Source organism: Lampetra fluviatilis, chromosome 24 (genome assembly GCF_964198595.1).
Source record: "Lampetra fluviatilis chromosome 24, kcLamFluv1.1, whole genome shotgun sequence".
Taxonomy (NCBI): Eukaryota; Metazoa; Chordata; class Hyperoartia; order Petromyzontiformes; family Petromyzontidae; genus Lampetra; species Lampetra fluviatilis.
The window spans coordinates 3,400,976-3,416,262 of NC_136298.1; the positions used below are offsets into that span (position 1 = coordinate 3,400,976).

Below are 15,287 nucleotides of genomic sequence, written 5' to 3' on the forward strand. Positions count from 1 at the left end.
GAATGACTTTGAGTGACCCTGCGGAGCACGTTCCGCAAAAACCCTAGGGCCGTTCATCGTCTGTGTGCCAGCTACACCGCCGTGATGAGATCATGACCGCAAGGTGCCGTTTGTAATTAGTTCATAATTTGTGAGATGTTTTTATTTTTATTCTTGCAATTATTACATGCAGAAGTTTCGGTAGCCTCGCCATAATTAAACAATGCCCTGTCTGAGTGAAAGAGACGAACATGTAACGATGACCACAACAACACATGACCTTTCATCCACTGAGACTGAAGGTTTTTCTTCTCAAGAGGTCTTAACAATCGTACAATATTTGGCCAATAACATTTTTTGAGCAAACATTCTCCAGCAAAAATGTATCCGTAGGCTACCTGGACAGATCTCACACGGGCGAGCCGATGGTATTTTCATTCCAAAAAAATCTGTACAGATTGGGTCACCCGCTTGCTGTACTGCCATCTGCTGATCGCTTCGCAGCCCTACGGCCCCATCCACTACGCCCCCCGAGCTAAAGGGCCTCAACGCGTTCTTCAAGGTCCACTTTTCATGCGTGCGCGCGCGCGTGTCCTGCTGGGTTTTCTCACGCTCATTACCGTGCCCTCTGGCGCACGCTCCGCAGAGGTGGCGGTGGCGATGGCAATTAACGATGACAAAACGCGAGTCGATGTGCCAACACGCGCTGCCTCACGACTCACTCTCTCTCTCTCTCTCCTCTCGCGGGCAAAGTCCGGCCTTGAACTTAACCGACGCCCTCCGGAAGCGGCAGTGACCGCCGCAACCGCGAACAAAAAAAAAGTGTCCCCCACCAGGTCTCGCGGAGACGCGGGGTCGCGCCCCGCGGGCAGGCAATTGGCGCGCGCGCGCACAAAAAATAAAGGTCCCCCCTATAGTCTTGACGGATTGTAGGAGCAAGTGCTTGTTCGCGATTAGCGCCTATTAAGGCTGGCACGGTACACGATGGGGAATGGGGGGGGGGGGGTCAGCACCACGCCCGGTCGCCTTTGTCTCGCGTATAGCGATGTTTACACATCGCACCAGGTACTCATTTGAGGCCGAGTCGACCTAGGGGAGGCCCAGAACCCGGTGCAGATAATCGTGACCGGTGTTGGTGGTCGTCAACGGGAATCGAACCCGGGATCGCCGGGTTCGTAGCGTAGCGCAGCATGCTAACCGCTACACGACTGCTCCCCCACGCACAAAAAGACAAAGCTCCCCCGTATAGCCTTAACAGACTGTTGGGGCAAGTGCTGTTAGCGAGCACCTATGAAGGCCGGAACGGCGCACAAGGGGGAGGATGGCCAGAACCATGCCCGACCGCCTTTGTCTCCCAATACACGTACACACAGACGCCGTGCACCATTGCCGGTTGCTGTGGAGTCATGCCTGCAGCACCCTCCTCCCTGTGTGGTTGCAATAGGGCTTCAACTGTACGTCCCAAGTGCCTTCCTCCGACCCTATTTTTAATCACCACAAAGCCCGAATCCTGCCGCAGAAACCCGTGAATTATTGTGATTCTTTTTCTGTCCGCGCACACAGCAATTACGGCGGCGTGGCTGTGGAAATCGCCTCCCGCGCCACTTCCGCGACGATGTATGCGTAATTTCCACCCCTCAGACGCCGACGCCGTTATAAATTGACTCAATATTTTTGCGTGATTAAAAATGCATAGTCTGGGTGAAAAGGCATTCCCGCTGCCACCTTAATTTCCAAGCTGCATTAGTGGAGTGTAAATGGTGTGTCAAAAGCTTTCACCCCTTTCGGCTTTGTTTAAAAGAGTGCAAGAAAAAAAAAACACGCGAGAAGACGCAAAAGGGACACTCACCCCTTTAATGATCCTCGCGTTAAAATAATACATTTGTTAATTCACGCCGGCATTTAATTGTGGCGATGGCCTCGGCGGTGTCTGATTTGAATACGAATAGTAATGAGACATTATGGCGCGAGCGCGCGCACACACACACACAAAGAAAGCATCCTGCATGAGCCAATGAAGGGCTCTTACCTTGGATCAGTAATTAATAACGGTGCGCGAAACACACCGCCCTCTGCCAAATAAAAGATGCCCTAATTATGTCCTCACGCAGGTAGAGGGCCACTTTTCAACAAAAGGGGTGCAGACTCTCCGGCAATTCGTTCAAGAACGCGACGTTGATTTCCGTGTCACAAAGCACAAAGAGCCGCAATCGGCCACACAAAGCGCCGCCGCTGCAGAGCGTCCAGCACCTGGAGAGAGGGGGGGGAGCCCCCTCCCCCCACCCAGACTCCCACCACCACCACCACCACCACACCCACACCCAGAAAAAAATCAACAACTTCCCGCAGCAGCAGCAACAGCAGCAACAACACAAGAAGAAGAAGCAGTCGTTGTTGTCGTCGTGCCAAAAGAACAAATATTCGTAAATGCTGCGTTGGCAAGTGGGGGTACGAGCACAAACAACAACAAAATGACGATCAAATGAAAAAAAACTCAAACACAACAATCCGTCAACAACTCTGCCCGAAAGAGGCGACGTTCCGGGCAGTGGGCCTTCGTCACAGCCGTGCGATGCCTACACGGAGCATTGCCGAATGCATATTTATATTTGCCACTCTTTCGGCATAATTACAGTAATAAACTGTGCGGTAATTAACAACAATTAACACAAAGACGCGGGCAATGAATTGGCCAAAGGAGCGAACGGCTTCATTTGGTTACCTCGGCACTCGGCTATAACCGCACAACGCCGCGAGAAAGTTGCAAATCAACTCGGAATGACAACCGTCGGGAATTCTGCGACAGACGAAGGTGGGAGCAAAGCGAGGGGGTGCGGGGTGGGGCTAGTTCGGATTGCGGCTGGGTGTATCGTTGTAATGGCACAAAGGGATTCTAGCGGATCAGTGTAAGCGTGCGCGTGTTGATACCCACGCCGCGTGCGTTGCAGCGTGCAGGCCACTTTATTTTAGTCCGGCCGATCCGGGCGAGGATTTGCAGAGATAATCTGATTTTGGAGCGAGCCGGCCGCGCGCGTTATTGAGCTTCCTACAAAGTGGCCGTCTCGCGCCCAACTTGGACAACGCCCACCACCCCCACGTGACGCGCTCGCGCACACGGCGAGAGACGCGGCGTGGGGCACGCATTGTTGCAACACATTTTTTTTTAAATCTTGGTTCGTGTTATCGGTCAACGAAGCAGCAGATAGAGAATGGCTCGACCGGAGAGGAGGATGGGGGGGGGGTAATGCGGCAAGGACCAGACAGGCAAGCGTGCAGGGTTCGGGACAGAATCGGCGCGACACGAGGGGAAAGGCAGGCACGTGCCACCCTGACCGGCAGGCTCCCAGTGCGGATGGCAAGAGGAGCCACATGAACCGGGAATCTCATTGTTTTGCTTGGAGGCGGCGAGCACTACCCCCCCCCCACCCCCCCGATTCCCACGTCGCCTGCTGAAGCTCTCACAATCAGAAGGATTTTGAATTCAGGCCGGACAGCTACTTGGAGAGCGCAATAAACGCGCGCGCGCGGTCGCGCACAGCAATCAAATGTGGCCCTAATCAAAACGCATCTCCGGTCTCGCGGCCCCGTCGCATACAATGCTCTCCTTTGTGACTGCGGAATTCGCTTTTCGTCGCGTTAGATGTGAAGAGCAACAGCGAGCCGTGCTTTGATAAAAATAATCATGGGAGTGAAATGAAAAGAGAAAGTAGCTGCTGCACGTGGAGTATTACATTCAAAGGCACGTTCCTACCGGGGAGCCTGTTTTCAAACCGACGACGCCGAGCTCTGATGCACGCCACTTATCTCGAACGCTGCGCTCAAATGATTTGTCCATGTCATGTACATCTGACATGCGGGGCACTTTCAGCAGTTGATTACAATTGTGCGTGCTTATGTGACATGCGTGCACTAGCATTTGCATGTTTAATTGCGACTCTTGTGTGCGTATTCTTTGGGTCTTTCGGTAAAGTCACGTAGATAGGTTAAAACTGACGTAGATAGGTTCAAAGAGCTATCTTTAGATAGGTTCAAAGAACCTTCAAAGAACCTATCTACGTGACTTTACCGAAAGACCCGAAGAATATGAATTCGTGCATTCACGAAAGCTTTAAGTCTTGTGTGTATTTGTGTTTTAAAGAAATGTAACGTCGTTCTTATGCGCGATTACATAACCCAGCATTGTGAGCTGCACAAACAGCTGAATCCTTTAATGACTCCCAATCAACGTCTCTCTTTAACGGGAGGTTGATTTTAAAGCAAGTCCTCTCGCAATCGCAAATTACAAACGTGCAATGCGATAATCTGTTAACACGTCGCTAATGCCGTTATTTAAAAACATATAATCTTACACGAGTCCAGCGTGTATCTCGGAACAAAAATCAAACGTAAAGCAGAGAACAAAATAACACATCGAGCTATATACACCGTCAAATGTCTGCGGAGCGCTCTATATGTGTGTCGTTTGGACATTACAAACGCGAGTCAAATATTGGCAATTTCGTACGAATGCAAAGCACGCTTCCGTGTCACGCTTGAGCCGTAACCCTTTTGTATTATTTCCCAGACTGCGAGATCTGATTGCCAGTTTTGGTTATCTCCCCCACACACACAAATAAAGTAACCTCCTCACAATCTTCCATCAAGAATCAATTTTGGCTCTGTGCCTACAGAACAAAAGGCTTGACGGAAAAAGATCGAGATAAATCGACCTACCACAAAAGGGCCGTATCAACCACTCCTCTGCTGCTATCATTCCAAGTCGTTCAAGAGACAAAGATCCCCCGTGTAGCCTTAACAGACTGTTGGGGCAAATGCTGTTCGCGAGCACCTATAAAAGCCGGCACGGCCTGGTCATTCACACTCCACACACACACACACGCGTCTCGGCGTTGTCATAATTTCAGTGATATTTTGGAGAGGGATCGAACAACATCGAACGAGCGCTGCATTGGCTCATCCCATCCGTCAACTCACGTGTGACACAACGGGCAACACTGGGTAATGGGGTAGGGAGCAGCTCTGTGTGTGTGTATGTGTGACAATCACCCACCCACCACCCATCCATTCAGCCACCATTCTCCTCCCTATCTGGTCCTCACGCACGCTCCCCTTTAGCCACGTCCGGTTGTGCACCAGAACAATGAGAACGCGACGCGTGAAATGGAGAGGGGTCATCTCCTCCGACCGATGTCTGTCAATAAGATGCCGCCAAATGTGAAGAAAAAAAGGAAATTCCCTAGGAAAGAGTTGCATTAAAAAAAACCGTCACACAAATAAATCTCAAAACAAGTCAACGTACTGTGCGATCATGATGATGATGATAATACTGTCAAATCAATGCTAAATGCACAATGCTGCTGCTTGCTACGAACCGACAACCTTGCTTGCAGCTGTGAAAATCAGCAAATGTTAAACGAAGCAAATTCGGAATATATAAAATTGGTTCTCATACCGTGACCATTGTTTCGAAGTAATGTTCTTCCAGCGCGTGTACAATCGCTGTGCCGGCCCGATGCTGGTGCTGGTGCTGTGGATGGTGGGGCGTTTGAAATGAAGCCAACAGTTGAAGAAGCTTCGTTTATTTATTGCAGAATAAATAATAATAAATTATGATTATTGTAATGATAATAATATATAACTAACGGTGACCAAAATAATAATAAAGACACAATTATAAAATGACTCTCCTGCACAAAATTAATATTCCTCTAAATCCCTGCCCGTGTGAAAAATCTATAAAGACGGCTAACGACCACTACGACTACTAACAACAATAACAACAACAACAATAACCAAAGCCGTGCAGCGGAAAGAAAAAAAAAACAACACAAAAAATGGGGGAGTGGGGGGGGCTCAAAAAGAAAAATGGAATTACTGAGAAGTGGTGGGGGGGGGGCAGGGGGGGAAGTTAAGAAACAAAAAGAACCCCGGTTATGAATTACGTAAAAAATCGGACAGGAAGAAAGTATGAGCCTGAGCGGGGCGGACTGTGCTGTGAGACTGGAGCCGTCGACGACGCGGCACGCGCCTTTTATAGCTGGCGCAGGGGGCCCCGACCCTCCGCGTTTTATACGCCGATTGGCTCGGGCGGGAGAGCGTGCGGGGGGGGGGTCGATCTCCCCCCACGTCTCCCCCCCACGTCTCCCCCCTCCTCCCCCCACGTCTCCCCCCTCCCCCCACGCTCATCCCCGCCCCGCCCCCCCCTGATTCCTCCCTCTCCTCTCTCTGCGCTGCACCGCCGCTCCCTGCACCCGCCGGCGTCTCCATCCTCCATCCCCCTCCCCCTGGCGAGCAGAGCTCCACGCCCTTCCTCGCCCCCCCTCCTCCTCTGCCCGCCACCCTCTCTCTCTCTGCTATCCCCAGCTCTCTTTATCTCTCACCTCCTCTCTCTCGCTCGCTCTCTCTCTCTGTTGCCTTCGCTTCGTCTCTCAATCGCTCTCGCGGTTTCTTGCCCCCCCGCCGCCGCCGCCCATCCAACCCACCCACCCCCCACCTCTCCCGAGATCTCTCCCCATCTCACCCGCAGCTCTCCCCCCTCTCTCTCTCACGCTCGCCCCATCTCCTTATGTCCCTATTAATTGTTTCTTTGTCTCTCACTGGCGCTTGCACGCTCGCTAACGCCGTCTCGTCGCTGCCTGGACTCCCCTCGGCTGTGTCGCTCGCTCTCTCCATCCTCTCTCTCTCTCGCTCGCTGTCACTCTCTCTCTCTCTCTCCATCTCCGGCTATTCGTACTCAATGCGTATAATTCCAACCACTCTCTCTCTCGTTGCCTGTCTCTCCCGTCCGTCGCTTCGCAGCTATTCAACGAATCTACACTTTGAGTCCGCTTCTCGTTGCGTCTCTGTCCGCCTCTCGGTATATCTTTGACCATCACCCGTCTCTTACTCTCTGCGCATACGTCTATCTTCTCTTCCTCCTCCTCTCTCTTCTCCTCCGTCTACTCCTCTCTATTCACGTCTCTCTGCATGCGTAAGATCCCCCCTCCCCTCTCTCTCATTTTCCTGCTCACTCTCCCTCTCTCTCTCTCCCAATGTCCATTTTTCTCTGTCCCCACCCCTCGATCTATTCATTAGTCTCCGTGCATGTGTCTAATCTCACTCTCCCTCCCTCCACTCTCTCTGCACTCTCCACCCTTGCCTCCACTCATGCGCCACCACCCAGGCACTCACCCAGCCAGCCAGGCTTCACACCTCTCGCCTCAACCACCACCACCACCACCACCACCCAGCCACTCACCCAGCCACTCACCCAGCCAGCAAGGCTTCACACCTCTCGCCTCAACCACCACCACCACCACCACCCAGCCACTCACCCAGCCACTCACCCAGCCACTCACCCAGCCAGGCAAGCTTCACACCTCTCGCCTCAACCACCACCACCACCACCCAGCCACTCACCCAGCCACTCACCCAGCCAGCCAAGCTTCACACCTCTCGCCTCAACCACCACCACCACCACAAAGCACAATCTCGGTCATTCCCCCGACTCTGCGATGCTCCATGCTTCTCTACGTAACAAACAACAACACCAACTTGCCGCTAAGTGGCGATGACACCACCACAGGCACCAGAACGTGTGCCAAGCGTCGTTTAAATCAATACCAAAGGTGGTGAGACAGATCCAGGTGGCATGGGTTACCTGGGTTGCGTGGCTAGCAGACGCACCACCACCTGCGCTACCCCCCCCCCCCCCACCGTGTCACCTCGCTAAGATTTATCTGCCTAACGCTCTGCTCCTTGTTGTGAGCATCGCTCCTTCCCGCCCACCCATTGTTGTTGCTTGGAGGGCGGCTGCTGCCAGCTGCCAAGTAGCGTCTTTCACGAGCCTCCTCCTCCATACACACACAACACACAGAGGTCGATCCTCAACATCGCTAGTACCAGCTGTCAGTAAGACCTCTCAAAGCCTCCACGTCCTCTTGGTAGCACAACCGGTTGACGCGACTCGTGTGTTTTTTTCCTGTACCGCATCAGCCGATCTCTTCTCCTCTAGCTCCGTGCAAGTGCCAAGCTTAGCCATCTCTATGAGGTCAAAGGAAAGCCAGCAGCAGGAGAATGTTTGTGACGGTGGGCACACAGGTGTTCCCCACCTATGGTCGTGAATTCGCAAAGTTCACAGGTGTCTGCAGCAAGTTGATTGGGGTGGTGGTGGGGACTGCGGTGTAACGAGCGCGGGAGACGAGAATTCATGGCATTCTTTAAGGACACAAAACAATCAGGAAGGGTCAAAATAATGATACCATTCGTCCTCGCCAAGTATTCGCAAATTTTTTCTCCAAAAAAATAAACAAACGGAGCACAATAAAAAAACATTAAAACAATATTTCCCAAGGAGGCATTTCCAAATCTGTAACGTAACAAAAATGTTAGTCGGTGTGCTTCTTTTCTTTTTTAACAACTCTCCCCCCCCCAAGGATAATAATGCAATTGTTGTTCACAAAGGACAGATGGCTTCCAGTGTTTTTTCTTCTTCTTCTTAAAACGGGGAGGAAACAAAACGAAAATCCAATGGCAGATGGGGGTCCTGTTGGGGACCTTTCGTTTCCTCAAACCGTGCCACCGCCGAGTTTCGTGCACGAGTGACGCACGCACGCACGCACATATGTTCACTCGTCCCGTGGCCAGGAACACAAAGGCACGTCCCAGCCCCCCACACCACACGCCCCCGCCCCAGGTTCCCACCCCCACGCCCCAGAGACAAAGATCACCCGTATAGCCTTTAACAGACTGTTGGGGCGAGTGCTGTTAGCGAGCACTGTATTCAGGCCGGCACGTCCTTGTGATTCACACCCCTCGGCGTTGTAATATGTTCAGCGTAATTTTTTGGCAGAAGGATCTAACTACATCTATAACTATCACTGCATTCACTCATCGCATCCGTCATCTCACGTGTGACTTGACGGACACGACTGGGTGGGGTGGCTGAGAAGCAGCTCTGTGCGTGTGTGGGACAATCACCCACCACCCATCCACCCAACAATCGCCTACCTATCTGTTCGTCACGAGCACCTGTGAAGGCTACCGGCACTGTGGCACACGAAGGCGTGGGTGGCCTGCACCACGCCCGGCCGCCTTTGTCTCCCCAGTGGCGATGTTTACACACCGCACCAGGTACTCATTTGAGGTTGAGTCGACCTAGGGGAGGTCCAGGATCGGTTCAGATAATCGTCAGTCGTGTCGGTGGCCGTGAGCGGGAATCGAACTCGGGGTCGCGGGGTTCGTAGCGCAGTGCGTCAACCACTACACTACCGCTCCCCCACACCCCCCACACGCCTCCCCCCCCCCACCCCCCGAGCTCCCGTAGCGCTGCCGCGTATAAGACCGGGGTTGGTGGACCACGACCGTGATCCGCATTCTGGCAGCTTGGGCAGAGTTGCGTTTCATCGTTACATTAAATGAGCTGATTGGCGATGCGAACGCTTGGTTAAGAAGTTGGGTGAGATGATGAGGGTGGTGATAATGACGATAAATTTTGATTGTGTTGTGTTGTCTAATGATGATGATGATAATCTCACTACTTTCTCGAGCATGGACATGCTTATAATGGCATTGATAATGCGGTCATGAATGATCTATGATTAATATAAAAATGGATCTAGTCATAACAATAATAGCAGAGCCGTATTTTCTTTCACCATATTATTTTGTTACGCATTGTGACTCTCATTATGTCTGGGAGCTCTTCATTGCAAACGTTGCGTGGCACATTTTGCCCCCATGAGCATCGAAGCATCATTTTCACAAATTACATCTAAAAGACTCACGGTGCCAATGATGGAGGCTGAAGATTCAGTCTGCAGGACTCTGCTGTTTCACATTCTACGCACTCTCTTGCGCTCCTCTTTTCCAGCAAAGTCCATAACTTCCACTACAAGGCCACCACCACCACCACCCCTTCTCGTTTCTTTCGAGCGACTTTTTTGTGTTTAGTTTAGTCGTCCTTCCCCCGCAACTCCGATTAGCGCGGTTGACTACGTACGGTGTGAAAGAAGCTCAACATATTGTACATACATCATCATCACCAACATCATCATCATCACCGGCCACGGCCTTTCGACGACTGGATGAAGGCCTCCCCAATCGACTGCCACCTTTTAGGCACGCAATCGCGCAAAATAACTGGAGGTGACTAAATAATTACAATCCACCTATCGCCTACACACAAGCACCAACTAAGTTCAACATAAATGCATACCAGCACCACGCCCGGACGCCTTTGTCTCCCCAGTGGCGATGTTGACACTTCACACCGGGTACTTATTTGTGGTTGAGTCGACCTAGGGGAGGCCCAGAACTGGTTGAGATAACCATCACTGGTGTTGGTGGCCGTGAGCGGGAATCGAACCCGGGTCGCCCGATTTCGCAAAGCAGCCCAACAACCGCTACCCGCTACACTGCGGCTCTGCGCAAGAGATCATTGTAACCTGTGCCACCCACACATCGCTATCGCGTCTTCCCTTCTGCCAAAGCCTGCAGCTGGCGTTTTACGCCTTTGGTCTGCCCATTGTATTTGAGTGAACCGCACAAACCTCGTTAATCCAGGCACTATCTGACCCTGCATGGGGGAGGGGGGGGTGTTGCCATGATGTGGTGGGTGGTGGCTAGATGAGTGAAGAGAGGTCGCCGCGGTGGCGAGATGTTAACTACCTCGCCTGGTGTCAGGGTCGATTCCGACCCTGACACCTGTGCAACCAACGCTGTGGGGATCTTCTTCACTTGGTTTTAGTCATATATCTGGTTTACTCGGTAAATATCTGGTTTTCTAGGTAAATATCCGGTATCCTCAGTAAATAGCTGGTATCCAAGGTAAGTATCTGATTTCCCAGATAAATATCTGGTTTCCCATGTAAATATCTGGTTTCCCATGAAAATATCTGTTTCCTATGTAAATATCTAGTTTCCTAGGTGAATATCTAGTTTCCTAAGTAAATATCTGGTTTCCTAGGTAAATATTTGGTTTCCCATGTAAATATCTGGTTTCCTAGGTAACTATTTGGTTTCACATGTAAATATATGGTTTCCTAGGTAAATTTCTGGTTTCCTGGGTAAATATCTTTATTTATCATGTAAATATCTGGTTTCCCAGGTAAATATCAGATTTCCTAGGTAAGTATCTGGTTTCCCAGGTAAATATCTGATTTCCCAGGTAAATATCTTATCTCCTATGTAAATATCTGATTTCCTAAATGGTAAGCCCCTAATAGCAACACGATCTCGTCATAAAGTTTTTTTGCATCGGAGCATCTTTGCTAGAGACATCGTGACGCCACACCCCCTCCTTCACAGACATACATACTGGCCATACTCAGCCAGAGCTAATGCATTGAAGCTTTTAACCTCGGTTGGAAAGCGTTCAAAAATTATCTACAAGTTACACGGCCGTAATTCCGTCGAAGAACATCGCGACATATGGGGCATCGATCCAGCCAAATAGACGCCTCTCGAGTCGACCACAGAACAAGTTCCACCTTGAAGAAAACCAACGGCGGTTATAGTCACATGGTGAGACAGACCCCAGTAAGCATGCCCAACGTTGTGCCAACATTGCACATGCGGTTGGAAACGTTGGCACAAACGTTTCGTGTTGACTGGGACTGGCCCCTGTCCTAGGCGTGTGGAATTTAATAATTCCGGGGTCACAACTCGAGATGCGCTGCCCCCTTCGTTCTATTCTACTCTTGCGCCTGGTGATGGCAGCAGCGCTACTGGACATCTGTGAAAAAGAGCTACAGAGCTCAAGTTCATTTATTTCATTTCAAGTTCATTTATTAGGTATAGCCCTGTGTGCCATTCGGTTCTTGAATCGGGTGCAACCGAAACAAACAAAAAACAAAAACATGAACAAGAAAACATCTTAAAGTGACTATGTGCAAACAGAAAATCCAAGAAAAGACAGGAAAATATTGCAGAAAAAGCACCGTACACCAACACTGTGTGCAAAAATCCCAGTGGGATGCAAGTCAAACAACAGCAACAACCACAAAACAACTTAGATTTAGGCCATCAGTCTAACTCTGTACTACAACAAACAAAATGGCCAAACCAAATTTTTTTTCGAAAATCACCAAAATGAAGCCATAAAAGCAATGAAACAGTGATAAAGTAATGAAACAGAACTGATCGGATTCCTCCAGCATAAATACATTTACATATTCTGTGGTTCAGGAGCTGAGTGCCAATGTTGAGGTCTGCTGCTTGCCATGTCGAGAGGGCTTCAGGATAGAGAGTTCGTGGAGTTGTGATATTTCTCCTCCATTGAAGGAGAGAAAACTACAGTGGTTTACTAGAGGGCCCGCAGACAAATATCGCCTATAGACTGACATTGCCTATCGACTGAAATTGGCCATAGATGCACTTTGTCTATTATACTATTGTAGTCGTGCGTATGGCAGCAGCAATGTGCATCGACAGCTCGACGCCCAATGTCGAGGTCTGCCGCTGGTCACGACGAGAGGGCTTTGCTGTTCCTCCTCCTTCAAATGTGCGCAGACTCCAGTGGCTTCACTACGCTGCGGTCCACGCCCTGATTGTGCCGAGCCACGGAGACGCTGTGACCTTGACCACACCTAACCGCCGCGATGCGGGGTTTTCCTATTCAAATGAAATGACGAACGCCTCCAAGGGCCTTCTGTTGTTGCCTGAATCGTTGAGTTGAGCACATTAATTGATTAAATGAAAACCCCAGCACAGATATGCGCACACGGACAAAGACAACCCTCTCCTCCTCCTCCCCCACGCCCCCTCCCCCCGCCCGCACATTGATGTGCAGTCACAGAGCGCTGGACGCTAGCGATGCTATTGAGCAGCAGCTATTCGGACCGAAATAGCGCCACACGGGGACACCTTGCAGCGCGTGCCTGACCGTCAACTGGCGTTGAATCGGACTACGACGGTACTAGCTACGCATTTTCGGCCGAGTCAACCTAAGGGTGATCCCTCGGGAGGGTTCAAATACCACGTGACCAATGGCTGTTGTGCATGGAGAGGCATTGCACGGGTGTCGTGGTGTAGTGGGTTCCCTAACCACAGACCGGTAGGGCACACGAGGGGGTGGGTGGCCGGCACCACGCCCGGACGCCTTTGTCTCCCTAGTGGCGATGCTGACACACCACACCAGGTACTCATTTGAGGCTGAGTCGATCTAAGGGAGGCGCAGGATCGGTTCAGATAGTCGTCACCGGTGTTGGCCGTGAGTGAGAATCGAACACGGGTCGCCGGGTTCGTGGCGCAGCGCGATAACCGCTGCACTGCCTCATCTCGATCACCGGCCTCACAAACATACAAACACACATACACACAAAAACACTTGAGGTCACACACCAGGACTCACGGGCAAACAGGCGTACGCACGCACGGGTAGGGTAAAGCGCGCACGTCAGCAAACGTGTCCAAGAGACAAGCAGCCCTGAACACCGTGCCTCACGAAGCTAACATCCAAAAATGAACGTCGTGGGGACCGCCAACGGCAGGGGAGCTGAGCCCCAACGCTGAGAATTGGCCTGCAAATAGCGCGCACCTTGTGACACGGGGAGCCATCTCTATCTTCCTCCTCCCCGAAAGATGTATCTATTCATTTATTTTCGTGTAATTACGTCTTCACAAATCGCCACACGGCCCGGTCAAATGAATGTGATCTTGCAGGATGCGTCACGCAAGGCTGGGAAACGCAAAACGTTCCCGCTTTATCTGAGATGGTAAAATGAGAATGGATTTTGTTCTACGGAGTGAATAATTATTTTTTTGCAGACGTTTGGAAATGTGCGTGCGTGTGTGCGCACCAGCTCTCATCTCCGATGGAAATATTGACCCGTGGTTTCATTGCCAGCCAAAATGACCACGGTTAGGTCATAGGGATAAACTAATTCTAGATTTGAAGCTTTCGTGACTGCAAGGAATCATATTCTTAGGTTTTTTTCGGTAAAGTCACGTAGGTAAAACATAAAAATTAATGAAAATAAAATAATAAATAAAACAAAAAATCACGACGTTTCGGAGGCAACACAAGTCTCCGTCATCAGGTGGGACCGTCACAGCCGAATTAGCTGCATCAAGTGCTGCATCAAGTGATGCAGCTAATTCGGCTGTGACGGTCCCACCTGATGACGGAGACTTGTGTTGCCTCCGAAACGTCGTGATTTTTTGTTTTATTTTATTTTATTTTCATTAATTTTGATGTTTTACCTACGTGACTTTACCAAAAAAAAACCTAAGAATAGGGATAAACTAATGGGTCGGTTGACCTTTGGCATTGATAGCGTGAGGTCAAGCAACCAATTTGAGTGCGTGGAGTTCACCAACTTTGTAGAATTGCGGCGAAGCACGGCGAGCCCCTGAGCATTGCAATTTCATCTCGACAGTCGGCCTCAAGGTCCTGCCTGATTATTTATTTATTTCCCATCTAGAGGTGACTTTCAGCACCCCCCTCTCCCCTGCCCCCCGTCCCTCAATCCCACACAGGGATAGGATTTTTTTTTTGATGATTCAGGTTAAATGTATTCGCCTCTGTCGCCAGAAAGTGAACGGGAAAACGGGGTGACGTCAAGCCGTCCGGCAGAGGCTGTCACAATGATTGCACTTCACTTAACTTCTCATTGTAGTTTCGTAATTAGATTTTAAACACGAACTCGGTGAGAACGTGGGCTGTCACCATGAACGTACTGTACGAAGACAAAGATCATCCCCCGTAGCCTTTACAGAGTGTTGGGGCAAAGTGCTTTTAGCGAGCACCTATGAAGGCCAGCACGGCACACGACGGGGTGGATGGCCAACACCACGCCCGGCCGCCTTTGTCTCCCCGTTGGTGATGTTTACAAACCACATCAGGTACTCATTTGAGGCTGGGTCGACCATCGGAGGCCAACAAACCTGTTCCAATAATTAATCGTCACTGGTGTTGACCATGAGCGGGAATCGAACTTGGGTCATCGGGTTCGTAGCGCAGCGACTCTACCGCTTTCCAAATGCAAGCACGTGTGTGTGTGTGCGGATATACACATACACGGACAGACACAACAACTGATGCCACAGCTCACACACAGTGTGTCGACAGCCGCCTACAACAACGAGGCCCCCAGCGCCAGGTGACCAAAGCCCCCTCCGTGCGGCTACAGTTCCGTCTTACTGCCCGAGACTCAGAAATCCCCAAATAAAAGAGCGGCAATATGGCTGTGGGGGGAAATTCCGCATGGCTTCACGTATACATCTCAAGACGCGACGTGAGCCGAGCGTCAGCGTGCACGTGACGCGCGTGTGATGACATCGCAAATCGCTTCCCGTGAGGTTGGCGGGCGGGGGGTGGGGATTCTATT

General features: G+C 50.8%; 1 protein-coding gene across 7 annotated transcripts in view; it reads right to left on the bottom strand.

Moving 5' to 3' along the window:
• Positions 1 to 15,287, bottom strand: part of LOC144941080 (ELAV-like protein 2) — a 192,961-nt gene that overhangs the window by 134,089 nt on the left and 43,585 nt on the right. Inside the window, exon 1 of one of the 7 annotated variants that reach the window (XM_078867527.1) lies at positions 5,432 to 5,811. The exons of 5 other annotated variants lie outside the window; for them this stretch is intronic. In XM_078867527.1, the coding sequence (XP_078723653.1) occupies positions 5,432 to 5,440 (9 nt within the window). In that variant the 5' untranslated portion in view covers positions 5,441 to 5,811. Of the gene's footprint in view, positions 1 to 5,431; positions 5,812 to 15,287 lie in introns of those variants that run through there. One more of the 7 variants, XM_078867528.1, reaches the window with a different exon arrangement.